Source organism: Protobothrops mucrosquamatus, unplaced genomic scaffold (genome assembly GCF_001527695.2).
Source record: "Protobothrops mucrosquamatus isolate PMUCROS unplaced genomic scaffold, P.Mucros_1.0 scaffold_278, whole genome shotgun sequence".
Taxonomy (NCBI): domain Eukaryota; kingdom Metazoa; phylum Chordata; class Lepidosauria; order Squamata; family Viperidae; genus Protobothrops; species Protobothrops mucrosquamatus.
In genome coordinates this window covers 1,175,235-1,189,657 of record NW_015386354.1, presented here as the reverse complement: position 1 = coordinate 1,189,657, position 14,423 = coordinate 1,175,235, and the positions used below count along the sequence as shown (strand labels likewise).

General features: G+C 47.8%; 1 protein-coding gene across 1 annotated transcript in view; it reads right to left on the bottom strand.

Moving 5' to 3' along the window:
* NPAS4 (neuronal PAS domain protein 4) overlaps positions 1-12,420 on the bottom strand; it is a 15,835-nt gene extending 3,415 nt beyond the window's left edge. The window contains exons 1-7 of the mRNA XM_015831734.1: positions 12,246-12,420; positions 11,772-11,923; positions 11,290-11,392; positions 10,424-10,673; positions 9,343-9,452; positions 9,090-9,228; positions 6,431-7,773 (exon numbers count right to left, since the gene is read on the bottom strand). Coding sequence (XP_015687220.1) covers positions 6,431-7,773; positions 9,090-9,228; positions 9,343-9,452; positions 10,424-10,673; positions 11,290-11,392; positions 11,772-11,923; positions 12,246-12,420 — 2,272 coding nt within the window. The remainder of the gene's footprint in view (positions 1-6,430; positions 7,774-9,089; positions 9,229-9,342; positions 9,453-10,423; positions 10,674-11,289; positions 11,393-11,771; positions 11,924-12,245) is intronic.
* Positions 12,421-14,423: the final 2,003 nt, after the last annotated feature.

Below are 14,423 nucleotides of genomic sequence, written 5' to 3'. Positions count from 1 at the left end.
GAAGGAAGGAAGGAAGGAAGGAAGGAAGGAAGGAAAAAGAGGGAGGGAGGAAGGACAGTCAGGCTCAGCCTGCCCTCGTGCGTTTGCCAAACTGCGTGGGACGAGCAGGATCCTCCGCGAGTGGATCCGGAGGGACCGAGCTGGGCTCGGACCGTCGGGAAAAAAAAATAATAATAATCCCCGCTTTTGCCAAGGAGCCGTGCCAGGAAGGGAGCGCCGGGGCTGCCTTTGACACGCTTCCTTCGGGCACGATCCAAGCGTGTGAACGAGCGTGACTCCAGTCCAAGCCACGTGCGGGAAACACGCCGCTGAATCCGCCGCCCTGGCCGATCTCAGCTCCGCCTCGGGCCGAGCAATGGAACCTTGGGTCCCACTGCGGGCGTGGATGGGAGACCACGAGGAGAGCCCAGGCCGGGCGACTGAAACTGGGAAATGCAAACTTTTCAAATGGATGCAGGACCTTCCCTCCATTTTTTTAAAAAAAATCTTATTTTATAAAATCTATTTGTAGTATGATGCACGTACGGCACGGATCCTCCCCCCCCCTACACACCCCTTGCTTCTGCCAAAACGGGGGAGAGAATTAGACCAAAGGCCCTACCTTGGCGGTGATTCTCAGCAAGACGCACGTGCACATTTGTGTAGGAAGAGACAAAAAGAAAGTACAATACGGTACTTCCGTCCTTTCCCCCCCCCATCTCTCAATATTTCAACTGATGGATCATTGTTTTCCCTTTATGCCCAGCAGAGGGCGCCCCAAAGCCACGTTTAATTGGGGGGGCAGAAAAAAAGGGGGGGTGAAGGTCTCTATTACTGCAGGTTTTTAAGAAGAAATTGGACAGCCTTGGATCTGGGTAGGGCAGGGACATCCAACCTTGGCAAGTTGAAGTCCGCAGGTCTTCAACTTGCCAAGGTTGGACTGGGGGATTCTGGGAGTCCATGAGCCTGACAGCTGTCAAGATTGGACACCCCTGGTACAGGGAGTCCCCGCCTTAATTTGCCTGGTGACCCTTCAAAGTTACAACGGCACTGAAAAATGGGACTTAACGACCGTTTTTCACACTTAATGACCGTTGTCGCGCCCCCCCCCCCAATGGTCACGTGATCAAAATCCGGAGGCTTGGCAACGGGTTCATATTTATGACGGCGTCGTCGTGATCCCCTTTGGCGACCTTCCGACAAGCAAAGCCAACAGGGGAAGCCAGATTCACTTAACAACGGTGTGACTATTAAACAAGGGCAGTGATTCGCTTAACAACGGTTTTAAGTTGTTTCATGCCTAGGGGGGGCAAGAGCTGCGGCAGGAAGTCGTAAAACGGGGCAAAACGCATGTAACCAATGTCTCGCTTAGCAGCAAAGAGTGGGGGGGCTCCATTGTGGTCGTTAAGCCGAGGACTATCTGTATAGAACAGGGGTGGGAAACCTGGGCTCTTTTGTGACTTGTGGACTTCAACTCCCAGAATTCCATGGCTGGCTCAGAGCCTTTTGGAAAACTTGGAAGGGAAGCTGACGTCCACAGGTCTTAAGAGTTAGCAAGGTTGGACACCCCAATTTAGATATTACGCAAACCCAGCATATTTGAGGGTGTGTGTTTTTTAAGGTTTGATACAAAGCTGGAAAACAGGTTAGTTCGGTTATCAGGTCAAGTGTTTGGAAGTGCTGGGAATTATGGGTAGTCTTTGAGTTACGACCCATTTGCTTAGTGACTGTTTGAAATTACGACGGACCTGCCCAGGACTACTTAGGTCCCAGTTTGACATTCTAGCAGCCAGGCCCCCTCTGCTGTCACACGATCGCATTTGGGGGGCTCAAAGCCCCCATTTAAATCCCTTTAATAATAACAATAATGTTGGAAGGGACCTTGGAGGTCATCTAGTCCAACTCCCTGCTTAGGCAGGAAACCCTATACCATTTCGGACAAATGGCTGTCCAGTCTCTTCTTAAAAACTTCCAGTGTCGGAGCATTCACCACTTCTGGAGGCAGGTTGTTCCACTGGTTAATTGTTCTCACTGTCAGGAAGTTTCTCCTTAGTTCTAGGTTGCTTCTCTCCTTGGTTAGTCTCCATCCATTGCTTCTTGTCCGGCCTTCAGGCGCCTTGGAGAATAGCTTGACTCCCTCTTCTTTGGGGCAGCCCCTGAGATACTGGAAGACTGTTATCATGTCCCCCCTGGTCCTTCTCTTCATTAAACTAGACATCCCCAATTCCTACAACCGTTCCGTATATGCTTTAGCCTCCAATCTCCTAATCATCTCTGTTGCTCTTCTCTGTACTCTTTCTAGAGTCTCAACATCTTTTTTACATTTGTACTGTCCCACAGTTGTGATCTATAATGTTTTTTTGCCAGAAACAAACGTTTATTCCCAGTTTCCCCCCAAAAAACGCCCTTTGTGGACAAGAGATTCATTGAGTGACTGGAGTGATTTGCTTAACAAGCCCTGCAAATAAGCTCATGAAATCAGGCACAGTCAGGTGATGATCTGCTTAATGACCAGCCTGACTTATGACCACAATTCTGTGTTCAATTGCAGTCTTAAGAGGAGGACCACCTGCAGATAAAAAAAGCCACCATGAATTTAAAATACAAATACACGCACGCTTTCAAGGCTGTTTCTCAATGTTGTGTTTCCTTTTATTGCAAAAAAGCTCACATCCAGACTTGGCAAAGGCGTCAAGGTTTCAGGAACACCGCACAACGGCAGGCAAACTTTTCAGCAAAAGTGCAAGTGAACAGGCATGTTCTGTTTTGATCGTACAAAATGGACAAACGAACTCCGATCGCGTTGCGGTTCGGCACAGTCTTGCAGGCCTGTGGTTTTAAGCAAGTCTCACAACTGGACACAACATGGCTAGGCGTACAACAGTCAGAGGGCCCGACCCCCTCACACGTGCTCGTAGAAAAGTCGTAACAAAGGCAGCGTTAATACTGAGGATATCACAAGTCCCCACAATTCGAACGCGACAGTTAAGGAAAGAGTAGGATGTGGGGAGGTTGTGAAGTTGTGGGGTGGGGTGGGGGTTGAAGCAGAAGTTTTGGGACTCAAGCCGCCCATTTCTGCTCCCGGAGAGAAGGCTGGGAAAGGTTTCTGAAGCTTGTCACAAGCCATATTGTTCAAAATGAAATTTAAAGATATACACCTAGAATGCAGCAGAATATAAACATCAGCATTTATCCTGTGCCCACTGTTCTGGTCAAGAGTCTCCCCATTGCTCGAGCAGCGCTGTTGAAAAGCAACAAACGCAACCAAGAGACCATTTCAGAATATCGTCTCTGGGATCTACCACTGGATATTTTCGGCCAGGGTCGGTTCCCAGCCGAAGCGGGAACGGGTTGGCGATCCCTTGCGTGGATCAATAAGGGCTCGGTCACTGAGCTACCAGGCCTTGCCCGTCATAGGATGCTTGGAGGGACCAAAGGATTAGAAAGAAATCCAGATAACTCACATGGTGGTTATGTACACAGCAGATTCCACTGTCAAAGGAAATGTTTTGGTCAGACCAAAACGGGTGAGACTAGTTGATGTGCAATTGAAACAAACAAACCCTTTCCCCCCCGCGCCCCCACTCCAAAATCTGAATTTTCTAGGAAGCTAGATTTAAGATAGAGGCCTTGAGTTCTTCGTCTCATTTGATGCGCAATAGAAAGAAGAAGGAGGAAAAAAAACCAACCCAAAATCTGAATTTCGTAGGAAGCTAGAGTTACGAACAGAGGCCTTGAGTTCTTCATCTCGTTCGATGCGCAATTAAAACAAAAAACAACAACCCCCCCTCCCCTAAAAAAAAATAATCTGAATTTCGTAGGAAGCTATAGTTAGGACAGAGGCCTTGAGTTCTTAAACCTCTCCTAAAAAAAAAGGTAAAAGAATCAATTAGTCGATTTTGTCGCAGGCCCAAAAGAGGCGTAAAAGAATCCTTGGGGACAGATTTGAGTCCTGGTGAACAGTAGGCCACATCCATATAATGTTCTTGGCAAGAATGCAGAAGTTGATGTTTGGCTGACTTCCCAGGCTAGTCTATGGCCCCCTAAATTTCCTGGTGGTCTCCCATCCTATAAATATATATATATATATTCATATTCCCCCAAGATCAGCCGTGTGAAACCAATTCAGGTCCCTTCACGCTGTTTCCAGTGCATTGGGTTGCTTCCCCCCCCCCCATTATGTTAAAAACAGGGGCCATAGGAAGCCTTAGGAACTCAGCTTGTATATTTCTGACTTAGAGGAAACTGCTAATACTTAAATAACCATCACAAAGCGAATTAAAAAAAGAAAGAAAGAAAGAATTCAAATTGGAAACAGGCGCCCCAAACTTTGAAGGGCAGTCTTTCTGTACAAACAGAAATACACTATGTGAGAATAGCAAGGCAATAATATCCATTATTGCATTACCAGCCATTGGCCCTTACTATCGTAGGCATTTGTACCACCTACACATTCTGTACTCTAGGGAGCAGGGGTGAAAGGTTAAGTAACTGGAAGAGGAGGAATCCCCAAAGAGTGCAAACAGTTTTTGCTCCAACTTGGCGTTAAATCGTGATTTAAGGAGCCATCGGGCCCAAGGCCCCCTCCGATATTTCTTAGTAAATTACAATAGAGGTTTTACTCACTACGAGTGAATACGATAACATGTGTGAATCCACTTACAACAGTCCTTCCCTTAGCTCTGAGTAACCAGTCTCACACCGACGTCTCAGAATCAAAATGTATGGTTGTTGTTTTTTTCTTGGTTTTTTTTTTAAATTAAAAAAAAAAAGTCTTTTCCTGCCGACATCCTCCAACTTTACGCTGGGTTTCCATTCGCAGGACACTTCCGGAAGGGTGGGGGGGGCTGGGTGGATGTAGCTTCTTTAAAGATATGACAATATGCCATACTTGGAGAAGTAAGTCACAGACTTATTTCAAAATGAAGGATCGTTTCCGCTTCCATCTAAAGGAGGAGACAGAAAGGAAGAGAGAGAGAGATCAGTCGACGGATGGAAAACGCCCTTTCCAAGCTAAACACTCGAGCGCATGCTTTCATGGTGCCTGCTCCCCGCTTGAAGGACTAGAAACTTGTTTCTAAATCTCAGATTGGCTAAGGATAAGGATTTTTTTTTTTCATGGCCAGCAGACTGGAATTCCGGGAGTTGAAAACCACAAAGCTTAAAACACGCTGGCTGGGGAAATTCGGGGAATTTTTCTTTTCTTTTTTAAAAAAATATATTAAAAATTCTTTTTTTAAAGCTTTTGTTTGGATGCGCTACCAAGCCAGCCATCTCTGGCCCCAATTCTGTAGGGCCTCCCCCTGCTGGGAATGGGGCCTCTCTCACATTCCCCACTCTTGTGTGTGAAAATTCTCACTCATCCGGATTCTGGTTGCCCTAACGGTGCTTTTCCCAAAAGGCCGGTGGACTTCCTAGAGTTTTTTTTTTTTCCCTCTGAAAACATTTCGCTTCTCATCCAGGAAGCTTCTTCAGTTCTCTTGAATGAGAAGTAAAACATTCTCAAAGAAAAGAAAAGAAAAGAAAAGAAAAGAAAAGAAAAGAAAAGGAGAGAGAGAGAGAGATATGGAAAAGGAAGGAAGGAAGGAAGGAAGGAAGGAAGGAAGGAAAGAAAGAAAGAGGAAGGAAGGAAGGAAGGAAAGAGAAAGGAGGAAGGAAGGAAGGAAAGGAAGAAAGAAAGAGGAAGGAAAGAGAAAGGAGGAAGGAAGGAAAGGAAGGGAGAAAAAGGAAGAAAGGAAGGAAGGGAAGAAAGAAAGAAAGAAAGAAAGGGAAGGAAGAAAGAAAGAAAGAAAGAAAGAAAGGGAAGAAGGAAGGAAGGGAAGAAAGAAAGAGAAAGAAAGAAAGAAAGAAAGGGAAGGAAGAAAAAGGAAGGAAGGAAGGGAAGGAAGGAAGAAAGAAAGAAAAGAAAGAAAGAAAAAGAAAGGGAAGAAAGGAAGGAAGGAAGAAGGGAAGGAAGGAAGGAAGGAAGGAAGGAAGAAAAAGGAAGGAAGGGAAGAAAGAAAGAAGAGAAAGAAAAGAAAGAAAAAGAAAGGGAAGGAAGGAAGGAAGGAAGAAAGAAAGAAAGAAAGGAAGGGAAGGAAGGAAGAAAGAAAAAGGAAGGAAGGGAAGGAAGGAAGAAAGAAAGAAAAGAAAGAAAGAAAAAGAAAGAAAGAAAAAGAAAGGGAAGGAAGGAAGAAAGAAAGAAAGAAAGAAAGGGAAGGAAGGAAGGAAGAAAAAGGAAGGAAGGGAAGAAAGAAAGAAAGAAAGAAAAAGAAAGAAAGAAAGAAAAAGAAAGGGAAGGAAGGAAAAGACAGAAAGGGAAAGAAAGCAAAAGAAGAGAAGGGAAAAAAAGGAAAGAAGGAAAAAAAAAGAACCTAGAAACTTGGCATAGCCCCTTTGGGACCCCCCCCCTCCTCCCCTTGCTCCCTTCACCCCCCACACTCACTGCCTCCACCCCCCCCACCCGTCTTACCTTCCTGGAAGCCTTGGGGCCTTTGGCTCGGGAGTTGATACAACTCATCTAACCCCTCGTAGGGAGAGTTTGAGGCACGTGTCTCAAAGGCTGTGTCGAAGGAGGCCAGCTCTTCCAAAAAACATGGCTCTTCTGGAGCTAAGTCCATCCTTGGCGAGGGAGCCAAGACTCCTGGGCTACTATCTTCGGTGTCCAAGCCGACTGGACTACTGACGTCGCCACCGCAGAACTGGTGGTGAGGGCACCTCATCCCTGCCCCCCCTTTCTCGAACAGAAAGGAAGACAGGTCTTGGAGGAGGGTCTCCAGAGCCGTCTCTTCCAGGAGGTCGTCCTCCAGGCAGGTCAAGACGGAGAAATCCACGCTCCTCCAGGTTTTGGGCAGTTGGAAATCCGGGCAAGGTTCGGGCACGGGAGAGAGTTCGGGGCCGGGGCCCGGCAGGTCCTCTTGGAGAGACCCCTGGCCGTTCTCGGCGACTTCCCGGGACGCCGGGGAGCCAAAAGTCTCTGCCAGGCTACAGAGCTGCTGAGCCAACTGCTCGATTTCGTTCTTCTCCTTCTCAGAATATCTGAAGAACATCTGCTTGATGGGCGAGGCCTCCGGAGTCAGCATCCCCTCGGGTACCATAGGCACATCAACGTAGAGGGGACCTCTGATCTCCGGCAAGCTCATGACGGTGCAGCCCCCATTACCGGGGCTGTCCGGAGTCGGGGGGAGTTTCTCATAGAGAATATGGCATGGTTCTTGGGTGAAGAACAGCTCGGAGGCGTTCACGGCGGTGAGACCGGCAGGCGAGTCGATGCCGGAAGCTGTCCCGGGAGGCCCGGCCGTAGGGCTGCTCCCGCCGTGGGCTCCGTAAAGCTCTTGAGTTCCAAAGAGGAAAGGCGAGCTCTGGTGCGGGGTGTAAGGAGGGGTGCAGACCACATCTTTGGAGGCAGGTTTGCCGCTGGGCGCCTCACTTGCAAACATCGCTCCGTAACTTCCTTGCGGGAGGAGGAGGTAGCCGAAGGCCGGCTCTTTGACAAGGAGGCTGAGGGTGGAACCTGGCGGGGCGTCCTCTATGGAGGAGATATTCCCAGGTTCCACCATCCCTTCCGGCAGGCCTTCGGCAGGCTCGCCAAAGGCCGAGGGACCTTCGGGGGCCCCGGCGGAGCTGAAATCGAACGTCGGGGCCGCAAGAGTGCTGGTGGGGGTGCCGGCCGCGGGCGTGAAGACTTGATCGGGGCTGGAGAGCTGTCCAGGAGACAGGAGACTCTCCAGGAAAGTGGTGGTGCTTTCCAGGGTGTACGTCCCTTGGGATCCTTCGGCAGACAGTTGCTGCTTCAGGCACCAAGCTTCGGAATCGCTGCAGGAGAAGGGAGGGAAGGAAAAGTCAGAAGGAGGCTGTGGGGAGGTTCCTCATCGTCAAGAGAGCCCAAAAGCAAAACATCTACATTTTTTTAATCCTTTCTGCCTCTCTAGTACGGGATTGGAACAGCCTTGCGGGCCTCAGATTGCCGAAAGTAACATGGCGACGAGGAAGCCCGGCTTACGAAACATGTAAGCACCGAAACGACTCTACGGAAAGTCACCGTCTTCTAGCTAGGCGCCCGTTTTCGCTTCCCTCCTTTATCCAGAGTTCTGCAAAGGGTCAGCTATCCAGTCTGCCTTCCTTATCCGCAGATGCTCCCACTGGAAAGGGGCATCGGACTTTGGGGAGAAAATTGAGCGGGAGGCCGAGTCGGGGTGTAGCCCTTTAAAGCAGAGATGGCTGATTTATTTATTTCCTACTGTGCCGTTTTTAGGCCTCTATATCCCGCCCTGCGTCGCCTGTGTGAGAGGGGCAGCTATACAAGTGGTTTAAAATCGGTGTCCGTATGAGAGGCAATGTGGTCTCGGTGAAGGTGCTGGACTAGAAGCCAGGAGACGGTGAGTTCTAGTCCCGCCACAGTCATGAAAGTCAGTTGGATGACTGTGGGATGATCACCAGGAGACGGTGAGTTCTAGTCCCGCTTTAGGCATGAAAGCCAGCTGGGTGACATTGGGCCAATCACCAGGAGACGGTGAGTTCTAGTCCCGCCTTCAGCCTGAAAGCCAGCTGTGTGACTTTGGGCCAATCACCAGGAAGTGAGTTCTAGTCCCGCCTTAGCCATGAAAACTGGCTGGATGACTTTGGGCCAATCAGCAGGAGACAGTGAATTCTAGTCCCGCCTTAGGCATGAAAGCCATCTGGGTGACTTTGGGCCAATCGCCAGGAGACAGTGAGTTCTAGTCCCGCCTTAGGTATGAAAGCCAGCTGAGTGATTTTGGGCCAATCACCAGGAGACAGTGAGTTCTAGTCCCGCCTTAGGCATGAAAGCCATCTGGGTGACTTTGGGCCAATCGCCAGAAAGTGAGTTCTAGTCCCGCCTTAAGCCTGAAAGCCAACTGAGTGACTTTGGGCCAATCACCAGGAGACAGTGAATTCTAGTCCCGCCTTAGGCATGAAAGGCGACTGGGTGACTTTGGGCCAATCACCAGGAGACGGTGAGTTCTAGTCCCGCCTTAGGCCTGAAAGCCAGCTGGGTGAACGCTGGGCCAGTCCCTCTCTCTCTCTCTCCCAGCCCACCTCGCAGGGTTACAACGAAACAATCCACACCTCAAGCCCACCCACCCCAGAAAGTGTTCCGCCACAACTGTTACCTGATGACGTAGTTGTGAGCAACGATGGGGATCTCCGTGCCCTCCAAGCGAAGCAACGAGTAGACCCAGATCCAGCTTACGCCGTCTTTTGCTTGGAGCCTGATCACCATTTCAGCTTGTGTGTTGCTTTGATCACCCACTGGAGTAACAAGAAGGAGAAAGGGAATAAGACAACCGGTCAGTCCAATCCGCTTCGCCCACCGGGTACCGATGTCGGAAGGGTGGATTAAAAGGACAACGGTAAGAGACTCACACAGTCGGTAATGCTGGGCCGAAGCATGGCTGAGATCTTCAGGGTGGATCAGGCCGTACCACGATTTGCAGAAGAGTTCGCTCTTCTCAAAGCCCAGATGGAAGATCACACTAGAATATGGAGAGAAAATAAGAGTAGAGATCAGTGCTTTGGCGGTGACAGCGATGGTGCTGCATTTTATTAGTACCTTCCTCTGCAAACATGTTCTATTTTGCTCACAAGACATTGGAGCATTCCTTGCTGATTTCTCTGGGGTTCTGAGCCTGTGTTATTCTTCTAGGGCACTCAACCGTGGCAGCTTGAAGATGGGTGAACTTCAACTCCCAGAATTCCCCAGCCAGCAACTCCATTCCACCCGTCTTCAAGTGGCCAGGGTTGAGATACACTACTCTAGAGAGATGATAAGGTTCAACTTTCCAGGGCCTGCCTGAATTCTCACACTTCCCGCTCTGAAAAAGACCCCATGGTTGAAGAACTCCAGTTCCTTTTAAGTAGAGTAAGAAATTGTTGGGAAAAATAATACAGGAGAATTTGTATGTACGCCCGTTGGCCGGTTATTCAGTGCCCTGCTTCTCCCTCTGGTGGAGACAAGATGCTCCTGCCTTAACAACCCCGCCAAATTCCTTCTCAGTCCTTATGTTCTTCTCAGTCTAGTCCAGGGGTCTTCAAACTTGGCCCTTTTATGACTTGTGGACTTCGACTCCCAGAATTCCTCAGCCAGCGTGCCTAGCTGAGGAATTCTGGGAGTCGAAGTCCACAAGTCATAAAAGGGCCAAGTTAGAAAAGCCCTGGTCTAGGGGTCTCTAAACGTGGGAATTCTGGGAGCTGAAGTCCACAAGTCTTAAAGTTGCCAAATGCTGGCTGAGGAATTCTGGGAGTTGAAGTCCACAAGTGTTAAAGTTGCCAAGTTTGGCTGACTGAGGAATTCTGGGAGCTGATGTCCTCAAGTCTTAAAATTGCCAAGTTTGGGTGACTGGAGGCAAGCTGGGAGTTGAAGTCCACAAGTCTTAAAGTGGTCAGGTTTGGAGACCCCTGCTCTAAATTAATCCTAAGCTTTCGCCTTTTCCACAAGGCCTCTCACCTTTCAGAGATATCCACGATGGCCAAGTCTTTCGTATGGCGACTCTCAAAAGCCGAGAGGAAGAACGCATTTTGACCCATTCTGGGCTTAGGATCGAGAGGAGTGCAAAAGGCTGTGAAGACAGGATTGGTGGACCAATAAGACCCCGGAGGAGGTTGGTGGAAGTGGCCGCGAATCAGAACCAGCTTATTTCCTGCACTTTGACGCCGGATTGTTTTGGAAGTGTTGAAGTGACAACGGAAGAGACGTTCTGTTTTGGTTTGAAGGAAAGGAGAAAAAAAGAAGAGGGATGTTGAGAGACTTGAAAAGCCATAAGACACTGAAGCATACTCAGACTTTGCCAAGCCAATCTCTAGCACAAAGGATGGATTTGTTCCACTCTCCTAGACTTTTTTTTTCTGCACGAGATGTATTTCGAAATGAATTTCTTAAACACAGGTTACAAGAATGGATTGACCTTCCTCTGATTGGAAACTCCATCCTAGAATCATGTTTTCAATCTTGGCCACGTCTGTGGACCAGTTGGGGAATTGAAGTCCACCTATCTTCAAGCAACTACGGTTGACAAGCACTGCCCTAGAGGCTTGCTTTTCTCCAGAAATGCCACGCTGTTTTTTTTTTTCTCCACAGTAATGGAAGACCAATTTCATAATATTATCGGCTCCTAAATGGGAGTTTTTCTGATAAAAGGTGAGCTTCCATACCTTCTCTCTTGAATTAAGCTCTGCAAGGCTTCGTTCTAGTCTAACACATAACCCGTCAACTTTTTAAATAGTCATCATGCTAATTTAGACTCCTTTCCGAACCACATGTCTATTGCTCCCTTCTCCTCTGCCTGACACTCATTTCCACAAAGGAACACCTACCGGTATTTAATGGAGAAGGCAACGCCAACTGATTCTTCATCACAAAATGATCTGCTGGGTCAATTATGTCGTAGATGCTGTCTCCTTGGGCCACTAAATCCACCTGCAGGCATAAGTGGGAGGGAGATGGGAACAGTTGTGAAATTAAACTCTCCTATTAGTCACTGAGTCAGCTTCACGTAGGACCTCCAAAGTCAACGGTCTTTCATAAATATGTTTACTCTCGTTGAGAAAATAATCTCTTAAGAGCTATCAATGTTCTGGACAAACAGCTTCAGTTGTAGAGACTATAGGACTAATTTAATAAACTCCAGCCTTGGAGAAAATGAAAGGCTATGGCTTAAATGAAATGCTGTCGTAATACAACTAAACAAAGGTTAGCCTGCTGTGAAAACCCAGGACAATTCAAAGGAGTGCTATTATTTCCCTTATTTTATAGCAACGGTATCACTCTCCCCTCTTTACAAGTCTCCGGTACGTACCATAGAATGCCCCAAGTGCTCAGCCACAGTCTCCGACACATAGATGAGTTTGCCTTCTCCAGTGAACGCCAAAAGGAAACCAGGAAGCGCCTGCATGAAATCGTCTAAGTCCTGGGAAGACAGCAAGCTCTCCAAGCCTTCCAAAGGTGCACCTGTTGAGAAACAGGACAGGGGTTTAATTTTTTATTTTTCTATTAAAAAAAAAAATACTCGCTCCCTTCACATCAAGGAAAAAGGAACTGTAAGCTGTTTCAGCACCAGGGACAGCAGTTATTACAACCAAAGTTTGCCATAGATGCTGTTTCAGCACCACGGACAGCGGCCCCGGCTCCATTGGGCGTTTCAGTACCACGGAGAGAGACCTGTTGAGTTTCTAAGGGAAGCCTCCCCTTACCCAACTTTAGAAGTAAGCCCACCCACCCCGCTCCCTTAGTCTTCCCTTCCCCAAGCCCCTCCGTTGTCTTCTGGATCTACCTTTGGAGAAGAAGATGGATTTCCGAGTGTAGATGCAAGCCAGCGACATGATATGGAGATAAGAGAGCCGAAGTTTATCTCCTTCAGCAATGGGCAACAGGTCCTTCAGATGTCTAATCTCCGCATTGATTTGATCCCGCCGTGCCTTGGAGGCTCCTTTCGTGGACCGGTACATCTCGGCTGGGAAGAAGATCCGTGCAGCTCAAGCCGCTTCCGTCTTTGCGCCCTCTTTCTTTCTTTCTCTCTCTCTCTCTCTCTCTCTCTCTCTGATGTCTGCCTGTGGATCTGTCGGAGAGCCTGCTTTCCATCTTTTATAGGCTGTTGGGAGTGTGGGCACTGGCATATTAAGGAAAACGGGGCGGGAAGAGTTGTTCAGATCAATGGAAGGGAGAGGGTTGCAGAGCCAGCCCCCCCCTGCTTCCATGGGCTTGGGGGAACCCTACGTCACTGGCTTCTGAATGACGTGGTGAGGAGGGGGGGGAGGCTGGAGGAGGAAACCAAGCAAACACTGCACCGAATTAGGAGGTGAAACAGAGTCTCGAATGTTGGAATCGCATCCCAGTGTGCCTGACTTTTCTCTCTCTCTCTCTCTCCCAGAAATTTAATGATGGTGCTGAGATCTCATTCCTTCTTTTTCCCAAGCATTGTTCTTTCCCAAATCCTCTTCTTTTCTTTTCTTTTTAAATAAAATTTTATTGATTTTTATAATTAAACAACAAATACCAATATGATGCATTTAGATACACAAGCAATAAAAAATACTCCAAATCAATACATTTTCGGAGACGCTCGGCGGTCCCCGCCTTGCCTCCACCCTCATCCACTTTCCTGTCCTTCCTCCCTCTAATCTCACAACCTCTCCACCTCTCCTTTCCACCTACATACATCCCCACTCCCTTCTTAACCGCCTCTACGAGTGCAGTTTGGGGTGCCAGCCGAGCATCTCCTCTTTTCAATGTTATTATTTACCTTAACATATAATTTTCTTGTCCCTTTAAATTCTCTTACCCAAAGCGATGTAGCCAGTCAATCTCTTTGCTTCGTGTTAATTCTTTCCTCTTTTCCTTTCCTTCCTTCACAATCTTTGCCCCTCAATCTTGGCCAGGCCTAAAGCAAAACAGGTCTTGAGTTCTTCCAGATTTCTTCACACACACACACCCATTCTAAAAACCAAAACCCTGGAGGAAAAGGGGGTGTCCAAACTGCAGGGTTACAGGCCTAAACCGAACTCCGAAAGATGCATCTTAAATGTGTGTGTGTCTCCTGCCGTTCTTTCATAAATATATATATAAATCTATAGGGGGCATGTGTGATTGTTTATGTTCTCCCGGTTGTAAGCTCGGCCTTTGTGGTTTAAAGAAGCTGTTCTTGACGCAGTCTCTAAAAAATAGAAATATTTACTACTAAGGCTAACAGCAGCATTTTGGGGAGGTGAATCTGTTTGTGGGGTTTTTTTTTTTGCCTTTTTTTCAAAATTATTGGGTTTTTTTTTTAAAAAAAAACAAAACACTTTTCTGAACAGATTCTGAACTGTTTTGTCCTTTTCTCTCCTATTTAGTAAAACGATGGGTTCTGAGCATATCTTTATTTAGGATTTCTGTCCAGGAATTTTCCCTTCTCGTCCCCCCAAAAAAAGCCATCAGAAGAATCTATTCTGGTTTTCTTTTTAAACTTCCCAGTAAATAAACAAGCCAGGCCTTAAATAACGTTCGTCTTCGGCGAAGGCCAAAAATAGACGCTGCAAAAAAAAGAAAAAAGAGAGAGAGAAAGGTTCTTTTTGAGCTCTGCGGTTGCTTAGCAACCATGAAAAGTGACAGCATTCTGTCTCCCATTTGGGCTGGTTCTTTTTCTTCTCCTCCGTATTCGTTTCTTTCTTTACTTCCTTTTTTTTTTCCTCCTCTCCCCCCCCCCCCCTTTGCAGAGATAACCTAAATTAGGCAGCTTGGCTTTTGCATAAATCTCTCCTCGTTCCATATAAGGGCGTGAAAGCTGAGATGGTGGGAGGCAACCAGCTCTTTGTGGCTTTGGATGATCCTGCCCTGTTTTGGAAGTTGCCAGAAAGGAGGAGGCACACTGGGATGGAGGGATGGAGGGATTTCGTTCCGTTGGGGTGGGAAGCTGCCCCCCAAATGTATGCAGGGTCCTGTCTTAAGGAACATTATGTTTGCTTTTAGCATC